Source organism: Opisthorchis viverrini (assembly GCF_000715545.1).
Source record: "Opisthorchis viverrini unplaced genomic scaffold opera_v5_78, whole genome shotgun sequence".
In the NCBI taxonomy this organism is placed as follows: domain Eukaryota; kingdom Metazoa; phylum Platyhelminthes; class Trematoda; order Opisthorchiida; family Opisthorchiidae; genus Opisthorchis; species Opisthorchis viverrini.
In genome coordinates, this window is record NW_008751734.1 from 549,437 (window position 1) to 576,147 (window position 26,711).

Below are 26,711 nucleotides of genomic sequence, written 5' to 3' on the forward strand. Positions count from 1 at the left end.
GCCTACCAGTAAATACTACCTCTCAACAAGCGGCAATTCTCTAAACATTTTATTCGAACATTATCATACAAAATACGTTCTGCTTTCAGTTAGTAAAGATCTGATACAAAAAAATTAAAAAGATCGATGGAAAAACTTTGACGTTTTGCTGAAATCGTCCATCTAGAAAACACTCATTTGCAAATCAATTCGGTTTTCACGAAAGACTCAACTGAATCTCTCGTTCCTGATATTCTACAACTGAATGTGATTCAGTTGGCACGATATTTGAGATATCGCAGTATGTTTTCCAAAAGGAAACTACTCACAAGGTTGCTAAAAAGTCTTCGACAATTAATAGTTTGACAATCATAGTTCAAGTGTATGCAGCGCTGTGCCCCTTCAGTAGCCAGCCCACATTCAGAAGCTTTTTGCCTAGCTTTGATCCGTATAAGACTTTCCAATTAGAAAGCAAACAATGGTGCCTGACCACATTCGTGGTAGGATGACACCTTATCAGTGAAAACGACCCCTTACAACGTACGGGATGATAATTCCTGAGAAGCAACTGTTTCATCGTGGCTGGGACTCATCAGGATAATGTAACGAGATCGATCTGGTGCGCCGTTTACCGCAAGGTGACGCAGCAACTAACTTTATACTTACCCTCATCCGATCCAACATCAATGATTATCAGATTCTTCAGAGAATTGACCAAATTACGAATAACACTTGAGTGCTCCGTAGTAGTCACGATTTCCGACAAATTTCGACGTATGAGCTAAACCGACAAGTCAAGTTAAAGACTACTCATGTTCAAAAGTTGTCGTACAGGATTATGCTAGTAAAAAACAACCGTGACCGCGTTCTGAACTGTCTTAAACGGTCAGCCCTTGCTTACAACCTGCAGAATATCGTATCTTTATTGAAGTTAACTCGGATTTCTAAATTTTTAAACAGATTCGGCATTTCCGATCCTTGGGTTCTCATAACGTTTCCGAATGACCTTGTCCGCGAGCCAAACCCACCCTCGCGTTAGTGATCCAACGAGGCGAACAACCTCACAGAATTCGGGTACTATACCTCTTCGGATGTACTACTTTGAATGGATCGCCTATTTACTCAGGGCGGATGGCGAACGTTGTTTGTGTACGACCCTCTTGATGGAGATCTTTGTTGGGAGTAGGTTTTTGCGAAAGACCGGGTCACTTGATATGTCAAGTTGTTTTATCCTCGTGAGGAATAGGTTATGAATGAGCGATGGCCTCGTCGAAAAGTAAGAAGTTGCAGAACCCGTGCTTCAGATGTACGCTTTTCAACTGACGGTGGTAGAACGCTTCGAAGTAACTCATGATCAACCTATCGACCTTGTTTCGATCATAGCCCTCATCTCACTTGGATCTAGGTGACAACGAAAATTCAGAGAGACTTGCCTCCAGGATGCGGTCCACGTGATCCCCTTTGTACCTGGTTGGAGACGCTGAAAGTTATGCCTGCTAATCGATGTCAATGGTGTTGCCGTCATTTTCTACCCAGACTACCTCAATTTGTATCTGGAGGTTTGGACACCTCGGAATGATTGTCACAAGCTTGCACTCAACTTTTCCCCCGTCCACTTTTCTGCATTGTCCTACAGGCAACAAACCATTCGACTTGAGTGTACCCGCGGCACGTCTAATGTGCGTTTGAACACGTATCTTTCATTCATTCGTGCTTCGGTTTTGTCTTACAAATTTCGAATGCTATCATTGCTAACTAAAATGCCGTACCATGTTGATCGAGTGGGACCAACAGCGAATTGTGGTGGGCGGTACCGTAAAAGCATGTCTGATGTTCACAGGTTCCATCCAATCCACGCTAGACCTCGTGAGATTTGCGGTACTGGTCGCCTTGGTGAGAGTGCTTAGGCCTTTCAGCGTCTCTCGGCCTCTCAACCCTTGTTGCCGTGAACCACACACTGGATTCCTGACTGCCATTCTGATCGTTTTTAGCGGCTGCTCATCTTCAGAATTATTAGCATTACTAAGTTTTGGGCTCGAAGTTTCGTGTGCAAATGCCAGCAATGAAACAAGGTCACTATTCATGTTACCATTCCATGTTGTTCCCCTCATCCATCGGTTCTCGCTGGACACCGAAACGGTTGCATTGAGTACGAGATTAATATTCAAAACAAGTCAGCTGTGTGTGGCCTTATCTCACTGGAAACATTCTTGGATTTCATTGAGCCACCGGACGATCGACAGAGGACTGGTGCGACACAGATATTGAAATATGACTGGCCGCTCAATCAACATTAACACCCTAATCAGAGTATCTGTTAACTCCAAAACTGATCGGTTCAGCTTGCCGAGCGAGCGTCCATTATCCACTCTCGTCACATGAGTCTTCCGACAACAGGAGCAAATGAATATAGTCTAACAATAATTTCTATTATCCACTTTTTACTTTCGAACGACCATTCCCTTGGACAGGCTTTGTGGGCTTCTCGAATGCACAGTGCCCAGGTACATCGATCGACCACCAAATCTGTGCAAACCGTAACCCATTGTGGGTTTTCACCCAGGAATGACCAGTGTCCTTGAGCTCAACACCCTGCAATTAGAGGATATTTGACGCTGCACCTGATTTCCGCCCGTTTTTTTTCTTTGCTTTAGACGCAACATCCCCATCAGCAGCAATTCGCGATCAAGCTGCATCTCCAAAAGATGGGGTGAAGTTCGAACTGAAAGATACCTCATCTGAAACGGAAACAATAACTCCATTTGCCAATACGTATCTGAACCACGCCCGATACACACAAACTCTGGTCCCACTGCAGACAATCGCCTACCCCGATTTACTCGGGGCTTCGTATGCTCCTTATGTTGAACCGTTTTACAATAGAATTTCGGATGTACTCTCCGGAGCGGACAGTTTAATTTCCAGTGGAATTGGAGCAGCTGAAGAGAACGGACTCAGTTGTCAGGATGCAAGCGAATCCACTCAATCTCATCTGGGAACGGACTCGAGCCTTGAGGGTGCGTCACTCGGAAGTTAACCCGTATCAGCATATTTACCGCTGTTCAAATTGCACTTCGCCTCATGTTTTCGCTAATTTCAAAAACCTTAAGCGGTGTATTTGATCACTCACGTCTTTTTGTTTAGTCCCCATTGGCTACCACCTTGCCCGTCAGTTTGGGTTGAACCAATCAGAAGCGCCGACCAAGCTCAGAATCAGCTTTGTAATTACGCATTCTACCAGCGTTGTGTAATGAGCTCAAATTTCTACAACCCACTGCAGTCTTGTAGTATCTTCAAACCGTAATTTTAACAATTTGTCTCCTCTGTTTCCATTTTAGACCCGCCAAGTTCTGTTCATTTACAAATCCCTTCTGTAGACACTGGTCGGAAAGGTCTTTCGAAGTCACTGTTAGACCATCGGCCAAATAGTATGAAGATAAGCGGAGGGCGACGTTCTTCGACAGGCACAACTAGCGTATCCCAGTCCCCGCGCTCTAGTGCTTCGCGTCGAATCTCAAAGAGTACTGGTAACCTACAAAAACTTTCCCTAGTTGAACGCCCTCCTCCTCGACTACCGTACAGTCTGACTGGTCTTCCACACGTGGAGATTTTGGATGATGTTCGGCGCCTTATAGATCCAGATGACTTGCTCAACCGCACCGTGTTCGATCTGGACGACCTCATATTGACTGCGATGCGAGAGTCCACGAATCCCCAACAGCCGCAGCCACCTCAATATGTGGAATTCCAACCCCGATCAAACTCCCCACGTGCTCACCAGCTATTTCCGCACCAACCCGTTGTGAAAACGCACGGCTCCGAGTCTGATGTGGCGACTGTTGCTGGAACTAGTCCGTCTCTGTTGGCAAATGCACAGTCCAGTTCGTCCGTATGTGCCTCTTCTGACCCATCTGTTTATCGATCTCCACTGGCTGCGTCAAATATTCTGTCACCTACACCGGTTCGTTGCTCTACCTCTAATAGTCAACATTATTCCTCTGTATGTGTCTATGGGCCAGAGCTGGAATTGTCTGGTTCCCATGTGGACTGTGCCATGACCAATGAGGATGAGACACAGTAAGTGGTAGTCTCCCTTTCATCTGTTGAATTTATCCTACGATTTACGTTTGTAGTTTGCAACCAGGTGGGTTCATCTAGGCCTCATCTGTTCGTCGCTGTAACATCCAGCCATATCCCCTCCTCGCTATCCAGTTACTCATAAGATATTACTTCCCATGAAAAAAACGTGCTTCATCCTTGCGAATTTACTGATCGGAAGGTCCGTGGTTCGAACCCGACCTCTGCCTCTCGACTTCCTTTGTCAAGTCTTTGGTAGTACCCCAGCCCTCGTGCTTCCTTCGAGTGGCATGGCAGCTATGCACCAGAAGGGGGTTACAGCTGAGCGATTTTTAACATGATCAGTTGCTGGGTCCATGTGAGCATTTGCGCGTATGTTGTAGCATGGCCCACCAGTCATAATTTACAGTAGATAGGAAATATTGCGCTTCGAACTTCTAGCCATAAAAGCCGTCTCGAAGAGACTGGACCTTATCGTGGTTTGTGCACGGCTTGCGTACCTCAGTAACCCATTGAGCTATGCTCATGCAACATCCACGTAGTCTCCCTTATGAAATCGGTTGATACACAAAGGTCAGGAAAACGCGATCTTGTGGTCATTCAGGTTGGATTGGAAGAAGCATGGCGATTGGTTCCTTAAAATTTGAGTTGCTCACTCAGCCTCACGCCCAACACCACTGCCAGCACACCGGCCAAATCCTTCGGTTAAAGATGCTGGTGGTCCTTCTATCTATGTTTGGTCGCCATGGAAGTATCTCAATCCGCGCAACATGGGCCCGGGTACCTTATTCGCCCTTAACTCTCAACCAGTTCCACGTGAAAATCACCCTAATATGAACCACAACCGCAGGCACCGCAGTTGGGCAGTTGATATTGCTCACATTTATCGCTTGGCGTCTTCCATTCCTGGCTCGTTCTCCCACTTTCATCGTAGCGTTTAATGTGAATGATCCTAGATAGATCGATCAATAGGCAGCCACTTCACGTACTCCGAAACGTGAATACGGGATCACGGTAAATTAGCTGAGCCTACGCTGCAGACCACAAACTTCCAGTGATCTTGCAGCTGCTGCAGTGAGTCGCACCTGTGTTGGTATAGTCTCAATTTCGCGAGCTGGCACTTTGTTACTCGACTAGTCACCTCTACAACTCTCTACGATGATAAAAACGCTTCGCTGGTCGAGATAGTGAATGCTTTTTGTCGTGTACATTTATTCACCAACGAACTCTATATCTGATTAACTGAAAGACATCTTCTATCAAGGACTGACCGTCCTCTTGTCTGCCGCGAAGTGCTGGTCATTGTAGGACGCTTCAGTTCTTGAGAAACACGCCTTGAAGGTGTGTTAAGCACCAAACTCAGCTGCGCTGGTCACTGCCGTCTTCCTGGATGGGGACCCCGAGACGGGCCACATCAATGGCTAGAGACATTATCAGACATGTCCCAGTCGCGCCCTCAATGGCGCTCGTGCATCTGCATCCCCCCTTTTCCAACCCCCCCCCCACACTTGACATCCCACTGACAGTGCTGGATTTATACACCAAACTATCAGCTCCCGCCTGCAATGCGCAGCTACCTACCCCTCTCCCCCCAAATAATCGGTGAACGAAACTGCGGCAGCTACAACCACTGTAGGATGAGTACGCGGTTATTACAGCTGACGAAGATGATTATGTTTAGTCTGGATGCAGTGATAACGGTGAACGTATTTCGCAACTTTGTCCTGATCACCAATCGTTTCTCAACAGCACTGGGTTTAGACAAATTGGGTGCCGTCCCCCTACAGCTGAGCACTCTTGGAGTCAAACACTGATGGCATGTTTTCGTCCTTGGCCGCCTACCGTTTTGGAGTACACAGGTTGGTCCATATAACCCCCTTCCACAGAGCGAGCTTCTCGTTTAGAAGTGGAAAAGTTTTGAGAACCGCAAGTTATAGAAACATACCAAAGCGTACAGTGTGCAGTGCATTACATACAGTCTCCTCGGAAGACATCGATCATAACTGAGATGGCATAACCATAGCTGTATGTGATGCCGCGACTGTGCTTGTGCTATTCTTGAGCGCATAGACGGATCTCAGAACAGCCACTATCAATTCTGATGCAGTACGTTCTCTCCCTTCCGAATCTGTCGATTAGAGGACAGCTCAAAGCTAACCGACTATTGCTTCCCCAGTGAGGTCTCATGACAGCTGCGTGAGCAACGCTCGCTCATGCATACGCCATCAAGGCGTGAACAAAGTCTGCTAGTTTCCTTCATTTGTGGTGTCGGGAATAAATTTCATTGAAACATTGCGTGCGTATACAACACCATTGCAAGTGAACTCTTATTTGATGGGTGCCCAGACTCGCCGCACCAACCTGCAGACCCTAAACCTTATCAAAATTGTAATTAACGGAGCCTTTTTACTATAGTGATCGTTCGGTAACTGTTTCGCAAGCGAGTACGAATCAGAACAGCAGGAGAAACAAACCTTGTTGCCTTCGTTTTCTCGAAAATTATCTAGGACCTGAGTTTTTTTCAGCATGCCCAAGCAAGCAGTGGGTGCGTCCAAGTTGATGTGCGAAAAAGGACCGAAATGCCTCCAGTGAATATCTCGGTCGTCAGGTGGTCGTATTAATAATACGGACAAAATAGTGTTCACATGCGACAGAAAACTGATAAACACTCCGTGGACTTGTAGTGCATCGATGCAAAAGCAGGTCATCCGCTGCATTCCCCATCTGGCTAAAAGTATCTCAGTTTTTGTCGTAAAGTTCTGCCTCAGAGAGTCATTGACCCCATAACGAGAGCATTATGGCTCAGTCACAATCCGCTTTCTCATAGCTTGTGCACCCTAGAGCTTTCATCAAGAGCCAGATTTTGGCCAGTCGCGATGATACACCATGTACGATATGAAGAGTATATGCTTTCTTAAAACGGAGCACTATACGTGGAATGAGTAATACTTGAAGGCGGCGTGCCAGCATACTAATCGCCACCTCTTCGACGACGTTTTGTAGAAATCCCGATGTTAGGCCAACTTTTCAGGCTCAGTGTCTCAAACGTTCGGTCGGGCTTAATGTCACGGCTTTCAAGCCTGATTTCCGCCACCTTTCTGTTACTCTCATCTTCCAGAATCAACCACTTTGATATGGAAAAGGGTCATCTGGAATTCGAATCGCGATTCGAATCAGGAAATCTTCGGAAGGCGATACAGGTAAGCCGGGATCGGCCAGTATGGTATTCCTCGGGTTTAACTTCAGACATGTGTTGGCACCCTGATGACCGTCTCCGGTGAAACAAATTAATTATTCCATTGTTCGTTTGTTCGATTGATTGATTGATTGAGTATCCACCTGGCGAAACGGCGGTCCTGTTCATCACGCGAATTCCATCCTCTCTTCATGGAGTATGTCGTCGGGTCCGGTACTTTTCTACGCTGCACGGATTCTGACCTAAGGAGATATATATTGTACCAGGTCGTATTAGGCTTCTCCTATGAGATGCGGGTGCGGTGAAGTGGTCAACACCAGGCCACGTGACTTGGAGTGCCTTGTTGAATAATGTGTGTTACTACATAAAGGAAACTACTCACAAGGTTGATGAAAGCTCTTCGACAGCCCACGACCGGTTTCGCCCTCCCACTTCGGGCTCATCAGGTAGGCGCAGTCCCCGAGTTTCCACCGTCAACCTTATGTTCTACTTGAACTCAAGTTGGACTGTTTTCGAGAAATACACTCATTTGCAAAGCAGCAACCTTGTGAGTAGTTTTCTTTATGAAAATATACTTCGATCTCTCGAATATCGTGCCAACTGAAACATGAGGCGACCTGTGTGCAGCACATTCAGTTGTAGAATATCATAAACGAGAGATTCAGTTGTTACTACACCCTGTCTGCGTGCGAGATATTCACATTGCCGACCAACTACTCTTAGCTCTGGTGTGAAGTGCTCCGCTTCTACCTGAAATTTTGCAGTTTCTAATCTCCTGATTGTTCCGTGCGATGCGCAGTTTTTCCTCGCTCGACACACGTCGACTGTAATTCCGGGCTTTTCAACAAGAAGGATTGAAACTGTGGATTGCTTTGCCAGGTATTGAGCCACCGCTGGATAGGGATTATCACTTTGCGCGATAGGCTTGCTTAGTCGGACGCCTTTAAACAATTACGTCGATGTCCTTTTTGTAGGGGACCCAGCTGATTGGTTCTCTCTTTTCTAATTGTTCGTGTTCGAATCCCACACCAGTTCTACACAAGAAGAACACTCAACCAATCAATGCGAGTTGCTAAATTGTCACTAAATTATACGTTGCCCAACGTGGTTACTACTTTCCACAGGACTAGGGACCAACTGTTCTGATGTTTCCTGATATGAACAATTCGTGACAACTTTATTCTACTATTTAAAGTACCAAACAAGGGAATGTCCTTTCATTTGGCAAACGACTGCTCCTGATTGCCAGGATGTTTATGAGGCATATCCTCTCTGCCGCTCAGTTTTCAGCATTTCAAAAACTACTGTACAGTCGCGTGGTGTGTTGCACGCTGCTTCCAACACGCTCCTTGCAAACCAATCCACTGCGCTTTGATTCTGATGGTCGGTTTGTCTGTCACTTACAGTGAGAACTCAGCACTCAGTGGGATTTACGTACTGTCAGTTCTTGGAATCGGTTGCTAGGCGTTTCCTTTTCAGTCCGATCACTTTCTTGCATACGGTATCAGCCGTACCACTGTTCTGTTCTGAGTCTTATTCTCTGTCCTCACCTAAGGAACAAACTAAACTGACGTATTTGTGAACCACTTATCGTTATGATTACTTGTGAGTAGTGGCCTGCCAGCCATACTCACTCTTGCGAACAGCTCTCCTCCTTCCCTGGTCCCACTATCTTGGTTTGAGCACTGTACTCGAGGTTCGTTACTCTGGGTCTTGCGAACAGCTCTCCTCCTTCCCTGGTCCCACTATCTTGGTTTGAGCACTGTACTCGAGGTTCGTTGTTGACTCTGGGTCTTGACGCCCAATGTCCCATGATCTCCAACCTCTATTGCTTCAGTGCAGACATCACCTGTCTGCTTTTAGTCCATCTTCCTCTCGTTATGATTACTTGTGAGTAGTGGCGCAACTGCCATACTCACTCTTGCGAACAGCTCTCCTCCTTCCCTGGTCCTACTATCATGGTTGGCCAGTACTCGAGGTCCGCGTGAATACACGAAAACCCCTTCGTTGTTGACTCCGGGCCTTGACGCCCAATGCCCCATCATCTCCGACCTCTATTGCTTCCATGCAGGTATCACCTGTCTGTTTTTAGTTCATCTCTCTGACTTTCACGCGGAACTCCCCAAAACAGCCAGGGTGCTACTGCTGAACGAAAGAAAAATCCGTGCGCTTAAAAATGGAATGTGGTAGTATAATCAGGTTTTTGGATAGTGTGTGTGGCGGGCAATTCTGATCAAGACTTTATCGTTATATCGGCACATAGTTGGCCGGACGAGTATAACATAACCACAGCTTTCAGGTTCCGAGATTGTGTGGCAGTAGAACTGGACGCGCGTGAATAAGGGTGAGGCGAAACATTCATCCTCACACCATCCCCTTTTCCGCTCCAATTCGCAACTACCCTAGCTGGTCCTAGCAAAACGAACATGCGTAAGCCCGTCAGCATTTTGAGCCTACACCGTAAATTTCAAGGTCAAACCAAGTGTCATGGAACTTTCACCAGCATGGGTGAGATTGTAGTTTTTATTTTTGTCACAGGTAGCAGCGAAGACATTATTGGCAACAACAACAACAAGGGAGGCTCCCATGCAGGCCTCCTTCGCCTAAATCGTTCATCTGAGTCGTAACATATGGTGTCTTGGAGCTAAATGCAGTAAAGGATGCTTAGATACTTTGCTGATGCCCCCTGATTCAATCTACTAAATCCCCTCTTCTGTTCTCCCTCAAACCAGGTCCGTCAGTACGAATACGATTTGATTCTCAGTCCGGATGTGAATACAATTTCGAATTTGCAATGGTTCTATTTTCGTGTGTCAAACGTCGAGGCAGATGTGGACTATCGCTTCAACATTATCAATTGTGAAAAGCCCAGCAGCCAGTTCACATCGGGTAAGGGGTTGCTTCAGTCGTATTGACTCATTATTGTCAGTGTTCTAGTTGTGACGTAATTAAGTTGATTATCAGAATGTGGTAAGCACCAACAAATGTCTGGCTTACTAGAATGTACTGGGTGCACTTGACAAAAATAAATACAATGCGAAAAGTGGAATAAGCCAAAAGGTGACGTATCGTTTGAGGACACTTGTTGAGAGTTCCTGAGTGAAGTTCCGGACGCGGGACGTGTCTTCTCTGCAGTTTAGCCGCTACACGTGTTCCGTAGTTGCCGTGGCGACTTGCGGAGCTCTGTTGACTTCCTGTCCTGTGAGCGCTAGTGTGTGTTGAGTCTAGTTGTATTGTAGTAACGGTATTTCCCTCAGCTTAGTTCTCGGTCTGAACCTTCCAAGCTAGCGTTCACGTCAAAACAACCACCAAAGGTGCACAAGATCTATTAACGCGTCCAGATTGTTGACCAATCAGATCTCGTCTTGATGCCGGACCGGCAAGCGTCCCGAATTCTGGGCCAACCTCGAGTGGGCCAGACTTCTCGGCCGTAGCAGCGCCTAAAGACGTGCGGTATAGTGGGATCCGCGTGGATTCCTGCCTAACACCTATATATTGTGTGCAGTGTGAAGAGAGGGGTGTCCCTTCGTGTTTGATGCTTGCACGAACATGAATACAACTTGACCTGATGTGTTGAATGAAGTTCATAATCCTGTTCGCGTTACGCAAGTAGTGGCCGCGTAAACAAAAATGGATGAGAATTTGTGGTGTACACGTTGCCGGCTAGGGTTGCAAGTGAGACAGGAATTGTCACGTGGTTTGAGTGTTTGTGACGCGTGACCCCTACAAATACTTCTCACCTTAGCGAAAGAGAGAAGTAGGTGCTGAGGAAATGGTAGGTGATGCTCGTGGTTGTGGGGTAAACAAGATAATAGACAGTCAATGTGGATGTACTGATAGAATTAGTTCTAGGGGTAAGTAGACAGGTGGGTAGTCGCTACGTGTTCCCTTCTCATTCGAAATTTCCCGTTACCAGCATCCCAGTAATTTTATTAATTGATTTTCCTCTACTCCATACGGCTATGTCGAACAATTGAATGTAATGAATATTGACAAGTAAAAGGCATAATTGGTCTTGCTGCATCAGGTCAATAATCTTCTCATGGTCACGTGCCCTCTACTGAACTGATCTTGCCACAGGTCCCGTGATTTCTCCAAGACCTATTGGGCTGATTATCTGTCCGTCGTTTTGGTCATGTAGGACATTGTTTGTACAATCGAACCTACGGAACAACCCTGAACACGCGATTTCATCTTCCAAACCAGTAGCTGTTTCTGGGACTTGAACCGGTAGCCCCATTCTGACGCATGTTAAGCTCTGCTCGGTATTATGACCTTGCTCGCAGCAGTTATTTGCTTCCGCTGCACCGCACCAAAGATCCCGTACCCTTTCATACCTGACGACACTCTTACAGAGTTCAAATAGCTGCACCGAACAGGAAATTAAACTGCGTTTTTTCTCATCGGTATTGACACAGAAACTCGTCAACCTTTTTATCCGGCTTGTGTGCTGATTAGTTCTCCGTAGCCTGAGTTTGTCTCGTTCCCCATTGGCTGAAGCCAGGTCATTTGTGATTGGATAGTTTTGCCCTACGCCCATACGGCGCGTCCATAAATAATCCAAAGTTTTACCGTTATGCTTATTACTTTCTGTGATCATTTTGCTGACACTGCTCAAAAACCATGCCTAAATTTTTCAGTCCATTGTATTGCTGATCTATTGATTGAATGTATCCTCATTGGTGGTTACATTATCATCATTTTGGCATGAGCACTGTCAGGCCTACGAACAACAACTCTCTCCCTCTCCCTCTCTCTCAGGTATGCAGCCCCTACTCTTCTCTGTCCGCGAAGCACTGGATGGTCGCTGCTATTGGAGACGTGCGGGCAAATTTATAAACTACTATCGGAATCACTTTGTTCGCACGACTCACGGGAAACGTGAGTCAGTCTTTCTCATTCGTTATTACGTAACGTTCTCTGTATTGAGGAATTCAGGTGTATCGCGTCGCGTATTCTGACTGTTCATAGAAACTCAGTTTAAAGTTAGTAGTATCTTTTGCTATCGATCCGCTTTGGCACTGAGTCCCCTTGATACAGTCATTCATCATTTAATCATATCCGGATGGAATATCTCCTTTGAAATGGTTCTTCAATGTGTCCTTGTTTCCTTTTATCCCACCGTATTACCTGGTTCTTCATTCAGCTGGACGTTCTAGAACCCAGGTGGCAGGGACTGACACACCAGGCCGTTTCACTACGGTTTGCCACTATATACGTGTACATATGTGGAATTCACTTCGAACGATGTAGAAAATTATAGACCACTCACTGGATGCAAATGAAATTTCATTATAACAAAGTCGGAAGCATTCCCCATACGGTACGCTATCAGTCACGCCCTCGCAAGCATACCTGTGGAAGAAATATTTTCTTTCCCACCAAACTACTGTGCGAATAACAGTAGTTTGTTGTAGTCCTAAAAATCGCTGCATCATATCTTTCAGGTGTTGCGGATGGGAACACGTATCACACAACAACATTTACCATTCAGTTCCCTCATACGGGAGATGTCTGCTACTTGGCTTACCATTATCCATACACCTACACGAGACTGTTGGCGGATATCTCTCGTTGGCAAGAGCAGTCTTCCTCCGGTGACCGCAAGCTGTACTTCCGCGTCCAGCAGCTGACACGGACTATCTTGGAAAACCCAGTTCCCGTCATCACAATCACAGAGCTTCCTGATAATCAAAGCGGGGAGAATGATAGTCTGGATCAGCAAAAGAGGGAACTCAAATCGTCGGAGAGTCCAAGCGGTAAGTAACTTGGTACCTAATGCCTGGCCTCCCTGGTGTTCTGTCACATTCGGTTTCTAGAACTTCCCAGTTGATTGTATGAAGTTGCGTCGCTCGAGTGCACTCAACATTCCAAGCTGTAATTCTATCCTTACTGAAAGTTTCAAAGCTTGAAAAATTGTTTCGTTATCCTAATGAATACAGTACGTCTCGAGGTGCAGTTTCAATTATTAGCTATAGACCAGGCGAACGTCGATCCGACCTAACGATCCAGTGGTGAAACAGAATCCGATAAACCCGGCTGTGCAGATGTCATTATCATACACATGGTGTATTTAGTCAATGTGGATATTCCGATCCTTTTGTGAAATACGATATTCTGTTAGTCAGTAGGCAATACTCGTCCTGTTTCGTCTGACACCGTCTCTAGTGCTCTTTATTTGCTCAGGCCTGGAGGGAAAGATTTGCGGTTCCCGTGCATAGTCACCGTTACCAACGGCTTTATCTTTTCCCACTCCCAGTTCAGGACAATGCCATCATTTCGGATCAAAAGCCCTACATATTCCTCACTGCGCGTGTTCATTCGGGTGAGTCCAATTCCAGCTGGGTGATGCAAGGTCTGATCGATCGACTCGTGTCAAGCGAAGAGAAGATGGTGCAACTGCGTCGAACGTTCATTTTCAAAATTGTACCCATGTTGAATCCAGATGGAGTTATTTGCGGGAAGTACGTACTATTTGATCTTATCTGCCATCTTCTGTAATTTTTTTTCATTTATGGAAGATGCGGAACTTGTGGACGACCTGCTTTAAGGGTCTCATCAGGTACTTTGAGTTCCCTTTGAAACATCTTTTCGGGGGGATCCAGTTTCCTTGAACTATCCATCAAACGAGAGTACTTCACCGATAAAAGACGTGGGTTTGAGACGACTCATGTCTGTGCAATTTACTGTGGTCCTATCGATGTGGCGTGTTTCGCAGCTCTAATGTACCGGTAGAAATGAACGCTTACGTGCAGGCTAAAAACCGTTGGTTTTCGCCTTACCGTGTGCCAGTCAAATTCGATATCCGTTGTAATGAATAACTACCCCTTTTATGATCGAATTCGAAGGACCCCCTCATGCCATCAAAAACCCGAATCAAAGTGCCACTTTCCTACTCATTGTGTAAACGCATCCTGTCACAGGAGACGGTCATCCCAAAGATAGGAAGCTTGTGACTAGCGTCCGTTGAATAAATAGGTCTGTCTGGCCACAAGTCCTTTTACCCTGTACTAGCCTCACATTGCGCCCTGTCGACTGGAAAAGTACTCATCATGCAACGTTTTGTCATTTCGTTCCACAGCCCTCGTCGTGCTCTCTATATTTTTGAGATTAGTTTGCACTACTCAAACAGCAATACAGTAGTGTCATTAGTAGTGTTGAAATATTGGTGGCTCGGGTGAGTTTATCAGTTGTTGATCAGGTGGCTGTTGATCTGTTCACCGAGCTTGGCAATTGATTTGCAGACGTTTCGTCACCATTCGAGGAGACATCTTCAGTGCGCTGGTGTGCTTTAGTGTGCCAACAGCGCACTGAAGATGTCTCCTCGAATGGNTCACCATACGAAGAGTCATCATCAGTGCGCAGTTGGGTGATGATGATGTCTCCTCGTATGGTTGACAAGTTCGGCGAACAGATCAACAGCCACCTGATCAACAACCAGTAGCGTCATTATTACTGAGTCGGTTGATCCATTTGTACTACTAAAACACCTACTGACGATTACGCATGCACTGGCAGTCTGCCATCCCAAGTGAACGTGATAAACAGAACTACAGGCCTGACTGATTTCCGCCAGCTGCAGTTCCCATCCCACACAAGTTCGTCCGAGACCGGGCAGCTGATCACGTGACTGATTGAATAGATAATCAGCTGGCTGACTACTTGGGTAACATCACCCGATTAATTTCCCTAAATCTATTCTTATCCCTACTTGCTGTGTGTCGCTTTTCACTGCCCGACTACTAGTAAAGCACAGTAGTATCACATTGGTTCCCCTTCAATAAACGAGACAACGGGCAACAAGTCGGTAGAAAATACCTTTTTGTTCATAGAAATGGCTTAATATGAAAAGGTGACAGTGGAAGCCTTAGAACCGCCAAACCACGAACCAGTTAAAAAAATCGTAAAACGTATCCATTGTAGTTAATTGGGTATAAGACCTCTGTCCAACAATGACGGTTTCGCTAACCCCATCCTTCACAATGAACCTTTTCTTGTTACCAATTTTGCGGTCATTCCTACGTGACCCCAGTGAAACTACTCAAACCTGGTAAGCAGTAGTGAGAACAACACCGGGTTGATAAACCCTTGTGCTCAACCACTGTGTATTCATGCCCCGACTGAAGCCCTGTGATAATGAGAGCAAAAAACGAAAAAGAGCACAACCTCTAGGGTCTCGCAACCTACAACATTCATCCGGACAAAACATCAGCGACCACCGTTGATGCCGCACGCGTCATCAACACGCCACTATGATTGACGTGAGCCTGTGCGCACGCATTTTCGTGGTGCAAGAAAAGTCATCGACTCGAGAGTGGCTCGGTCATTTTTTCAGCTCAATTAACCCATTGTACGAATATTGTGGCTTGGAGGGCTAAACAATCTTGGTTTGCTGAAATGTGATATTTATAAACGTAGTACACTACTCAAAAGGTTGCTGGAAACACTTCGACAGCCTACGACCGGTTCCGCCAATCCTGGGGCTCATCAGGTGGGCGCAGTCATCGGGTTACCGTCAACCTTGTGTTCTGCATGAACCCGAATTGCACGAAATTAGCGAGATACACTCATTTGCAAACTAATTCGGTTTTTGCGGGAGATTCACCTGCAACCCAGCTGGATCTCTCGTTTCTGGTGTTATCAAGCAACTGAATGTGCTGCACCAGACCGCGCCTGATGAGCCCCAAGAAGGGCAAAACCGGTCGTGGGCTGTCGAAGAAGTTTCAGCAACCTGATGAGTGGTGCTTTACGAATATACATGTATCGCGATATCTCGAATATCGTAGCGACTGAAACATGGGGCGGCCTGGTGCAGCACATTCAGTTGCCTGGAAACATCACAAACGAGAGATTCAGCTCGGTTCCAGGTGAGTCTCTCGAAAAACCAATTTAGCTTGCAAATCAGTGTATTTCGCTAAAGTATGATATTCCTTCGGTCTCTAACCTAAGTGGTCAAAAACTGTCGCGTGCTTGGCTAGTTCTGTCATACTAACTTGTTCCTGTTGTCACGAAATCGGGACTAAACCGACCAGCTCGATGTTGCGAAACCAAATTTTCCGGATGACCTTTCCAGAACGGGACAACTGCATGCGGTGGCTCAGAGTCACCCGGAAAGCACAATTATATGTGCAATTGTGTATGAATGTTGGCAACTGTGGTGGTGTGATAAACTTTGCGCATGTCGGAAGCGTAGGTGCGCGAAATTACTATGTTGTTGTTTCATGTGGATGACACAAAAGGACTTGAAATGTATGTTTGCTGCCCCGGCTTTTTGATGGTGTTAGACCACATTATTTGCTCGCTCGGTTTGTATAAACTATCCTCGCACGCGGAGATCACCGTGGGCCAGTAATCTTTGTTCCGGGGGGCGACTATCGAGGACTGGTTGTGACCCGATCGAATGGCGTCAATTTTAAACACCGGTCGCCGTTGCGTAAACTTGTAACCCTATCCGAAGTCCAATCATTCATTGCTCGAATCCAAGCAAATGTTACAAAGCGGCTCCACCATTTCCGCAACAGATCTCCCCTTTTCAAGAGACGCAAAGCGAAACTCCAAGAACAGCACATACTACTCGCGTGCCTCTCCATCAGTAGTATCACCGTTACACTGCTCTGAAAACCCTTTGACAGCCTACCCGTCCGTTTCGTCCTTTTTCTTGGGCTAGGCACGGTACCCGATTTCCCATCAACCTTGTGTTCTTCTTGAACCGAAACCATGCGAAATTCGCAAACCACAGCCGTTTACGCTAAACTTCCCGTTTATAGTATTCTTTAATGGAGTTCGTTGCACAAAAGCCGCCTCATATTTCAATTGACATGATAATTGAGTAGATTTTCCTAACGGAACACACTACTTACAGGGTTGCTGAAAACTATTCGACACCACCCACCACTAGCTTCGCCTTTCTTGGGGCTTATTCAAGGTTCGTTGTCTTCAGGTTTCTTTCATCTGTGTGTCTTGTTGGGACACATTCGGATAATGCTCTCGATTCGCGAAGTACATTCATTTCAAATCTCCATCATCTTGATTGTTGTGTGTCTCTCTCATCCGTTTTCGTCCAGTCATCGGTGTTCCATGGCTGGTAAGGACCTCAATCGGCGCTGGATCAACCCATCGGTCGATATCCACCCAACCATATACCACACCAAAAAGCTGTTGCATTTGCTTCATGCCTGTGAAAGACAGCCGTATGTAAGTCAGTCTAGTTAATAAATCCTAAATGATCTCGAATCCATACAAACAGATGTGTAACCTCTCTCTCTCTCTCTCTCTCTCTTTGCTCTTCGCCAGATATATATCGACTTTCATGGTCATTCGCGCATGAAAAACATCTTCATCTATGGCTGTAGCCCGCTGGAGTCCTGGAAGAGTCCGGATCTTCACAACCCGACCTACCGCAGCTACGGCCGAGGTGTGGAGGACCGCTCCTATCGTCACCTGGCTGAAGTATTGGACACCGTGGCTCCTGCCTTTGCGAAACGGTCCTGTTTGTGAGTTCTTCTACGTTCCCTCCGTATGTTTGATGAAGTAAAGAACGCTAAAAGACAAGTCCCGCAACATGCTTTTTGGAACTCGCTTACCGTGATTGCATCGGGTTTAATTGTCTCTCAGATTCTTCTAAGACGTTTAATTCCGTATCATATCAAATCACCTGCCGACTGCAACACCTTTTCGGTACCTACTTGTCATGGTACTGGAAGAAAGCCTGAGTTTTGAGATCCTGCCAGGTTTTTCGAGCTTTGACAGGTGCATTCGAGATGCTGGGGCTGGGTTCGAACCACAGACCTTCCGGTCAGTGAGTGCGCGCTTTAAGCACTGAGCTATCTCGGGCTCTGAATACCGTATCCATTAGTTCTTTATCATGTGGTTGTTACGGCTTCTTAGTTGGGTGTCAATTGCTTCCCCAGCTTTTACTGTTAGCCTGAGCACTCCCGTTACCTGTGGTTTTTGTTCCAGATACTCGGTCAATAGGGCGAAAGAAACTGCAGCTCGCATCGCTGTCTGGCGAGAATTCAGCGTCGTCCGTTCCTTCACGATAGAAGCCTCCTACTGTGGCGTGACGCGTAACATCGACGCGCCTCAACTTGATACCCCCGTCAACTCCGATCCACTGGCCAGTGGACATCAAATCAATCCGGGTCACCTAGGTAACTTTGGCGCACAACTCCTGGATGCATTTTTACTTCTACCAACCTATGATCTCGAACACCCGGCTCCTCCAACCTCTCCACCTCCAGCCTCAGTCGATAGCTCTATCAGTTACTTTCCAGAGTACCCCGCACTGGCCGATTCAGAGAAGGCACCCGATGTTACGGATGAAGATGCGGTCACAGTGGAGCGAGATAAGCAAGCTGCTCTAGACCTTCTCAGTCCTCAAAGCGATTCATCCGGCGATTCCGACTCAAGTCTGTCCTCAGTTTCGGTGTCTTCCGCGTTCAGCCTATCGTCCGGATCATCGAACGACAGCGACAACCCTCCTGACGGTTAGCCGATCCCACCTACCCCCTCGCCCCACTTTTTTTGCTCAGGTACTCAGATTTAAACAAGCTCATCTAGTCCAAATTATTCACTTCCGCATCCGTTTGTTTCTGCCTTTGTTTTTCTTAATATTTGCCTTCGATCATTCTGTGATATTTGCACAGCTTTTACTCTACCTCACTTCGATAAGCCTGGGAGAAATCACCCCATCTTTTATCCTGGCTCCATCCATACATGTCGTTCGGTACAAATGGTAGACTCTCATCACTACGCCAACCCGGAAATACACAACCAACAGATATCTACTCTATATTCTCTTTCCGACGCACCTATACACTTCAACACAACTTTGTGTCCTTGAATATGTATATCGATTCCACACGGTATTTCTTGTTCTGCTTTTGAATTTGAATTCTCCTATTGATCGATTGCTTGTGTGTTGGCCTGTTTCCGATACCGCGATTTGCTGGAAGTGATTTGTGTGATTTCAGTCCAAGTTAACCCCTCCTTCTCACGCATACACAGCTAAGAAAAACCACAATAGGAAGAAGAAATTAATCCGCTTCAGGAAAGTGTATTCTTTTCCAATGGTTCTCTCTTAGGGTGTCGGTTAGTCGTAGGATTTTCTCCTCATTGTGGCGTCTTAAACTCCCAGTCTTCCTTTGCCTACACTATAACGCCCGATTGTTTAGTTTTCTCCCTTCTGACCTGATGATCGCAACCTACTTTCCATTAGGCACCTTTTTGTTTTCAAAAACCCCGCTTTCTGTACCAGCCGCACTCACTCAGGTTCGGAACCATAGGCTAACACCCGACTACAGGTTCTTCAGATGTTTCCAAATGCAGGTTGAGTAAAGTGTGTTTGGCGCTGCCCATCCTAAGTGGAATTCTATCGATTTGGTTCCGAAACAAGACGCACTTCTTAGCCACATCATCATCGACAGCATAACATCAGTGCTCAACACCGATGCTTCACTACCCACTGCATATTTTGCTCATTCAGTCGCTCAACAGTAACCGATCGAAGAGAATATACAGCGAAGGGATATTTTAGCCCCCCTCGTGGAAACTTTTTATGGGAACTTTCATGCGAATCATGGTTGATAGAAGGACGCCGTTTTTTATATATTCTGAGGCCTTTCTTCGTGACCTCTTGTGTTTACCCAGAACGTTCATATATTCAATTGCTCTGGCCCCCTTTCTGACTGTTGACTGCTTGATCATCTTCGTTTGCAGTATGGAAAATTTTACTGGCTGCTCCGTATAATCTGTCATTGCGGGCTCTACAGACTCGATTCCCTTTCAGGGATGATCATTCATTCTACCACTGGCCTCTATGACACAGAATACGGACAGTGCGGAAGATTTGTTATCCGATATAGATATGGTTGAGAAACCGTCAGAATCAGTCCCCGTCCCCACTCTCCCGGTTTCTCTGTGCGCCTGGCGTATCCTGCTGATCGGAGCGTAAGTTTTCCGGGTTTTTTCTCTCATCCTCTTGTTCACTCTCGCGCGCTCCAACGATATTCATGTTTTCAGCTCCGATCCCGGGAAGGATTACCTTCTCCTTTGGCGTTGCTTACTGTTGTGAAATGGGTTCATTCGGCAGACGTTTTTGCTTTGAGGGCTGGGTGTCCGCTGTACCTATGTAGAATTTTGCTATCACTTGTGTTGGTTTCAATGTGGGGTTTGGATTTGTCCCATGTTCGCTAACTTTCACTACGTAAGACACCCGGATGGAGCCGACCAACTTAGACGCTCTGTCTGGGACGGAGTTGGTACGGAGCAAGTCAAACCTTGACATTTCGGTGTCCGGAAGTCACCTTCCTGAATTAGAGTTCCTTGCTAACGATGGTCACTAAAAGCATCACAGTTCAGTCGTGTTCATTCGAATAGTCCCTCATACTTTCGTATTTTCCTACGTACACTACATAATAGCCGTATGATCTGTCTTTAATGTGCTCCGGTGACTTGCCCCTATTTCCATTGTCTAGTCCGATCACAGCGAGCAACAACTGATAACATGTCTTTTTGTCAATATTCTCCGAGACTTTGGCAGTGAAGTATATTAGGAATCCTTCCTCGTTTGAAATAATGCAGTAAAAAAATCCCCCGCCCAGTTCTCACGAAAATCGAAAACGCATCACGGAACTAGGCAAGGGATGTTGAACAAAGGTCCAAACCCGTGAAGTCTTAGGTGACCGAGTCCAGATTGTCAACCAGGTGCTGCAGTGTCCAACTTTGACAACGGATTGTGGAAATGGGCCACAGGATGAACAGTATTCACTTCTCAACCCAGCCTACCTTGACTCGCGCTGGTGTCCTTAGGTGGCCACGTCGACTTACCTGTGTTCCCAAAGATTCTCTAAGATCTATTTTAATCTGATGTTTATTAGTGGAGATACATCTTGTGGACCCGTTCATTTTCCGGGCTTCCGGCAACTTTATCCGCAACCTAGTTTTTCGGTAAAAAGGTAGGATGTTCAGCTGTAGCACCCTTCCGGTGCCTAGCTGCCATGCCACCCGAAGGAAACACGAGGGTTGCCAGGTTGCCCAAGCCAATATAGGAGAAGTCGAGATGCAAAAGTCGGATTCGAACCACGAACCTTGCGGTCAGTACGCTCGCGCTTTAACCACTTAGCCATCCCACACTCCGCCTCTTTGGGTAGAGAGAACAAAGACCGTACGGGTGAGCGGGGTCACCATCTTCAGCGCTCGCGAAAAATTGCAAAAAGCGAACAGACATCCCCTTTCTCGATGACAAGATATTCGAAAGAAAACCATTGCCTGGTCGATGTGACACATCAGCCCAGAGTCATTCGACCCCAGATTCATCACCTAATGGCTAGGGAGAATGAAACCGTGCATCTCTAGGTAGCTTTCAGCCGGTAGGATTTAAGGACGGTCGAAATGGGCAGGAATAAATATGTGAATCGAACTAGTTAAGAGTGGGAATATTGCGATTTATGGTACACGTTTGCAGCAGAAAACGGTGGAGTTTGACCTTGGATTTACGAAAGCTGGATCGTTCGATATTTTATTATATCTTAAAAACAGGTGCGATAAATGGTTTTGAATGAGCTCTCCTCGATAAGTTATCACAAAGAATGACTGTGATTGATCTGGTTGAATCTCTCACTGGGTGGTTTGTACAATTCAACTTTTTGAAGGACATGAGCACAAGCTTTGTACTGAAGACCGACGATGTCCTCGAAAGAGCCCACCCACTATCAGCTGTGGGTAGCATGACCTTGGAAGCCAAGCGGCCTTACCACACAAATTTGTCGCGTAAAATAATGCAACAGTGAATTTTCACCCGTTTGGAGGTCTACCTGAAAGGAGATTACTTTCACATCCCGTGTGTGTCTCATCGAATTGGCGCAGGATGAATAAACTGGTTGCTTTTCGACATGTCGACCTTCTTGGTATCTAAAAACCTCTCTGAATAGGAAACACACCGCACCTGAAGAAATTTTCCCGCTTCTCCTGATGGGTGTCTTTTATTCGAGGTTTTCACTTTGGTCATGCTCTTTTTCTGGTAATTTACTATCGCAGCTTCAGTGCAGCAGAGTTGATAAGAAGGACTCTCAACTCATGAGATGCTTAGTTCTGATGCTTTCACTTACCTAAGAAGGCAAGAACCACCTCCCTGGTTTACTCCCAAATGGTAGTAAAGCTAACTTGGCTCAAGTGACATTTGATTTGTATCCATATTTCCTCTGCACTTCAAGCTTTCAACGTGCATGCCACAAGTTCCTTGTGAGTTGAGAGACAGTGCTGGTGGTAGCACATCACTCCGACGGAATATCCCCATCCAAGTGTGCCTCTCCGTCCGTCTCATCCTGTCGTGGATGCCGCTTGTTCCAAACCAGGCCACTTTGTTCGTCCCCTTTAATGTCAACTAGTCCAGTAACTGTCTCATCCGCCTAACTCAGGATCCTGGACACGTTTAGGATGTTTCAACTTAAATCCACTCTTCATTTGACTGGATACTGCATGTTGTGGCTGTCTTGTGTCAGGCCTTTTATTCCTATAGTACTGCGAAGACCTGACGGCTTACAGGATAAGAGGCTTTTCATCCTCTCCTGTCTGAGTGGCCTTTTTACGGAGGGGTTCATCTCTGGGGGTCTTTGGCTTCTCTTTATTTTTTCACCCTTATATGTCATCAATTCTAGACAGTTTCTCCAGCCATTGTGATGACTCGCCCATACGTGCGCCGCACATTGTCTGTATGCACCGCGTTCTTCAGTCTTAGACACCTCTAGACCGTCCAGTCCAGATGCCAGAAATCACCTTCGGTAATACTAAACAGTAGGTCTCACATCATGGCATCTGATTTTGTTCCTTTGCAACTCTAGTGTTTTCCTCTATTCGTCCTTCACAATCTTCGTTCATCTTTGTGAAGTGGATGGCCGTCTACCCTTCCTGTCCGCCTCCGTGATCTTCCTCGTCGAGTTGCTCAAGGTAGAGTGCTAAATTATTTTTTTTGTTCTAACTACTTTCTATTATTTTAGTAGCATGATTTTTGTCGGCTTCTCATGCGTGACTCAGTGGCGTTAAGCTTGAGTAGTCTGTCCCATTCATTGGTAATTCGCCTATAGTAGGCAATTGTTCACCCGATCAAACGACTACTTAGGTTCAGCTGTAAAGCCAGTGTGCATTTTGTTCACTCCGGAATAGGGTTGTTTTTGTTTGGCGTAAGCGATTCTTGCTGGTAAAAGAGCGAGCGATTGTCTACCAGGTGAAGATGCTTCCTCGGGGTGAGCTGTATCAAATGGACCGGTAAAACCACAATGAATAAGCCAACCGAGCATGGTCCGCGCCAAATCATCGAGTTTAGTGGGCGTCAGTCTCTAAGTTAAGACAAACTACTATCTGACAGCGCAGTAATAGACTAGTTATCGTGCAGCGCAGTAATAGACTATTAGACTATACACGAGGCACTGTACGTGTTTTTGACCTGGTTTGGGGCGGTAGTGCATGTCGGGCACCTTTGTTGGCTAGTTTGACGTGAACGCTAGCTTGAAAGGTTCAGATCGTTACTACAACTAGCGCCCCGGATGGGAGGACAACCCAGAAAAGCTGAAAACTTCGCCTCGGATTTGAAATCGCTCCTCTTAAGGGAGCCTCATGCTCCGTTAATAGATTGGTTACATGTGTTAGTTAAAACTTGCTTGCTCATTCTACGTTTCTCATGGAAGACAGTCGTTTTTAATACTCTTTAAGACAAACAAATCCAGTTGTGACTGTATTACAAATTTTCGGGACATCAACAGTGACGCTTCAACTTATACACGGCGGGTGGATGTTTTCTTCGGCATGCCGTTCGTCTTCTTCGCTTACCTTGAAGAGCTCCACCATCATTCAACAGAACTTATGTTTAAACCCCAAAGCTACCAATGACTTCGTATTGTTTAGGTATTAAGTATGTTGGGTACCATCCCTTCAGCGTTTATCTTCAACCACTTTCACAGTTCGGTTACTACCTCATCAATGTTTACCTCCAACCACTCACATAATTTGTTTTTAACGCATGCACACCCACTGTTTCACTCATGTTTTGATGATGTCATGCATATCTGCCTGTTGAGTTCGATACATCAGTCAGACACTTCAACACCAGTTATCCCCTCAACGGGAACAGTACTAACACCCCGCATCAATACCGCCTCCATTCATCTTCCACCCTTCTGACACCTCGCATTTGGTTTACGCAGGTGCAGGCACAGTTCACTCAATGAAGTATCACTCAAGAACGCACTATGTACTATCATGTGTTAGCTATACTTCCATCAGAAATAGCGGCATGACATAATCAAAACAGGAGTGAAACAGTGGGTGTTCATGTGTTAAACAAATTAGGTGAGTGGTTGAAGGTAAACATTGACGAGATGGCAACCAAACTCTGGTAAAGCGGTTGAAGATACACGTTGACGGGATGGTAAGAAGCAAGTTCAACGAAAACGGTTTCAAGCAAGTAGTCTGTTGAGCTCAGCAGCATTGTGACAGCCAAACGAATTCAGCCTACTTGTAACAAACTGTATGTTTGAGTGGAACGCCTTCGGCGCCGTTACTCCTTCGTTTATCTGTTCTTCATTCCTGTTTCCTATCACCGACTTTCATACGCACTGGTTGGTCTGTGAAGTGACCCTGTTTATATCCGCTCGTTTGTGTTCTCATTACTAGACTCTGGCCAAATTAGGTGGTATGGACTCCACGTGTTTCGCGATTCTTGCGACTGCTTGCAAGCGAAGCACCCATCTTCTCTGTTCCTCTTTCCTGTTGCGATTCCGTCAATCGGTTTCCTTTCGGCGATTGTGTCTAGTTGCGAACTCAAATTCGCGCAAAATTACAATAACTCAAATTGATGCGTAGAGTAAGCGAAGACAAATTCGTTAAATATGTGAAGAACAGAGCTCTTTCCCATCTAACAGGAAATGGGTTGCGGAATTAGATTCCGTTGGTTCAATCTCACATATTGAAAAATTGCTACATCAAGTGACTGTAGATGGGTAGATGTGCTCTAAAGTGGAGCCGCCAGCTTAACGTTGTGCAACTCTTGGTCCTTTAGTTCAGCGTCAGTAAAACTGTTATTTTGTCGTGGCACTCTTCATCATCCAGGGTTTATCACTGGCTGTATATTGCACGCTAGCTTGACCTTATTTGTATCAGTACAGAACCTTGTTCTCTTAAAGGAAACTACTCACAAGGTAGCTGAAAACTCTTCGACAGCCCACGACCGGTTTTGCCATTCTTGGGGCTCATCAGGTAGGCGCAGTCCCCGAGTTTCCGTTAACCTTATGTTCTTCTTGAACCCAAATTGGACCGTCATCGAGAAATACACTCATTTGCAAATCAATTTGGTTTTCATGTGAGACTCAACTGAATCTCTCGTTTATGATATTCTACAACTGAGGCGGCCTGTGTGCAGCACATTCAGTTGTAGAATATCATAGACGAGAGATTCAGTTGAGTCTCTCGTGAAAACCAAATTGATTTGGAAATGAGTGTATTTCTCGAATACCTTGTTGTCTATTAGTTAAGCACAACGAGAAGCAATAACCGTTTCCCTTCAACAGGGGAACATATTGATTTCTCACCTCGATCGTTTTGTGCTTACTCGAGGTCCCATCTTCCACACAGACCACCGGAAAAGTACGCCAGTCTCCTCCCTGGCGCCATTCACATTGCCTGGAATGCATTTCTCTTTCGTGAAAACCAAATTGATTTGCAAATCAGTGTATTTCTCGAATACCTTGTTCTTGGTCGCAGGTTCGAACCCCTCTGAGTTTCGTGAGATGCGGCCTTTTAACTATTCCAAACACTTTTCAGCGTAGCTCGACTCTACTGACAGGAATATCACCAAATCTGCTCACGTTACCATGAACCAATAAGCAGCTCAGAGGAAGGATAGTTTTCGTGGATGTGTGAAACTTCCTCCTGAGAAGTCATCACTCAAGGAGTCATTCAGTACGTAACCACGTGATGTAACTGAACAATGAGCGGTCCCCTATTCTGCCAATGTGCAAGCTCCTCGTGGCCGAACGGCCAAGTGTTCATACTACCCGCTGGCAGATTACAGGTTTGAGACGCCCAGAAGTTTCTTGGGGTTAACGACGACTGACGTTCTGGTTAGTCAAGGCAAACAGGTGGGCTTGATATGGGACAAGAACTTAAGCAATGATGTACGACTGACCTCAGCTTATTGGTTTCAGTCCGTACATCTGTACGTTGTGTTCCCGATCAAATAATTACCTGCGCCAGACAAAACTCAAGCAGTTTCGTCAGCTCCTCTCACACACGCACACAAGTCTCAATCGAGAAAATAATCGTTCAGCTGTAGCACCGTTTCGGTGCCTAACTGCCATGCCACCAGAAAGAAGCACGTGGGTTGGGCCAGGTTACCCAAACCTAAACAGGGGAGGTCGAGAGGCAGAGGTCGTGTTTGACGGACGGACCTCGCGGTCAGCAAAATTTG

General features: G+C 46.0%; 2 protein-coding genes across 2 annotated transcripts in view; one reads left to right on the forward strand and one right to left on the reverse strand.

Moving 5' to 3' along the window:
- The window catches only part of T265_04613 (hypothetical protein), a gene marked incomplete at both ends in the record, with an annotated part of 11,717 nt that extends 11,054 nt beyond the window's left edge, over nucleotides 1–663 (reverse strand). Inside the window, one exon of the mRNA XM_009169395.1 lies at nucleotides 646–663. Coding sequence (XP_009167659.1) covers nucleotides 646–663 — 18 coding nt within the window. The remainder of the gene's footprint in view (nucleotides 1–645) is intronic.
- T265_13549 (hypothetical protein) overlaps nucleotides 1–26,711 on the forward strand; it is a gene marked incomplete at both ends in the record, with an annotated part of 81,156 nt that overhangs the window by 40,604 nt on the left and 13,841 nt on the right. Inside the window, 14 exons of the mRNA XM_009169432.1 lie at nucleotides 2,634–2,996; nucleotides 3,318–4,056; nucleotides 7,088–7,256; nucleotides 9,985–10,141; nucleotides 12,014–12,133; nucleotides 12,700–13,011; nucleotides 13,512–13,716; nucleotides 15,941–16,119; nucleotides 17,193–17,446; nucleotides 17,546–17,745; nucleotides 18,212–18,660; nucleotides 18,695–18,783; nucleotides 20,079–20,200; nucleotides 23,092–23,197. Coding sequence (XP_009167696.1) covers nucleotides 2,634–2,996; nucleotides 3,318–4,056; nucleotides 7,088–7,256; nucleotides 9,985–10,141; nucleotides 12,014–12,133; nucleotides 12,700–13,011; nucleotides 13,512–13,716; nucleotides 15,941–16,119; nucleotides 17,193–17,446; nucleotides 17,546–17,745; nucleotides 18,212–18,660; nucleotides 18,695–18,783; nucleotides 20,079–20,200; nucleotides 23,092–23,197 — 3,464 coding nt within the window. The remainder of the gene's footprint in view (nucleotides 1–2,633; nucleotides 2,997–3,317; nucleotides 4,057–7,087; nucleotides 7,257–9,984; nucleotides 10,142–12,013; nucleotides 12,134–12,699; nucleotides 13,012–13,511; nucleotides 13,717–15,940; nucleotides 16,120–17,192; nucleotides 17,447–17,545; nucleotides 17,746–18,211; nucleotides 18,661–18,694; nucleotides 18,784–20,078; nucleotides 20,201–23,091; nucleotides 23,198–26,711) is intronic.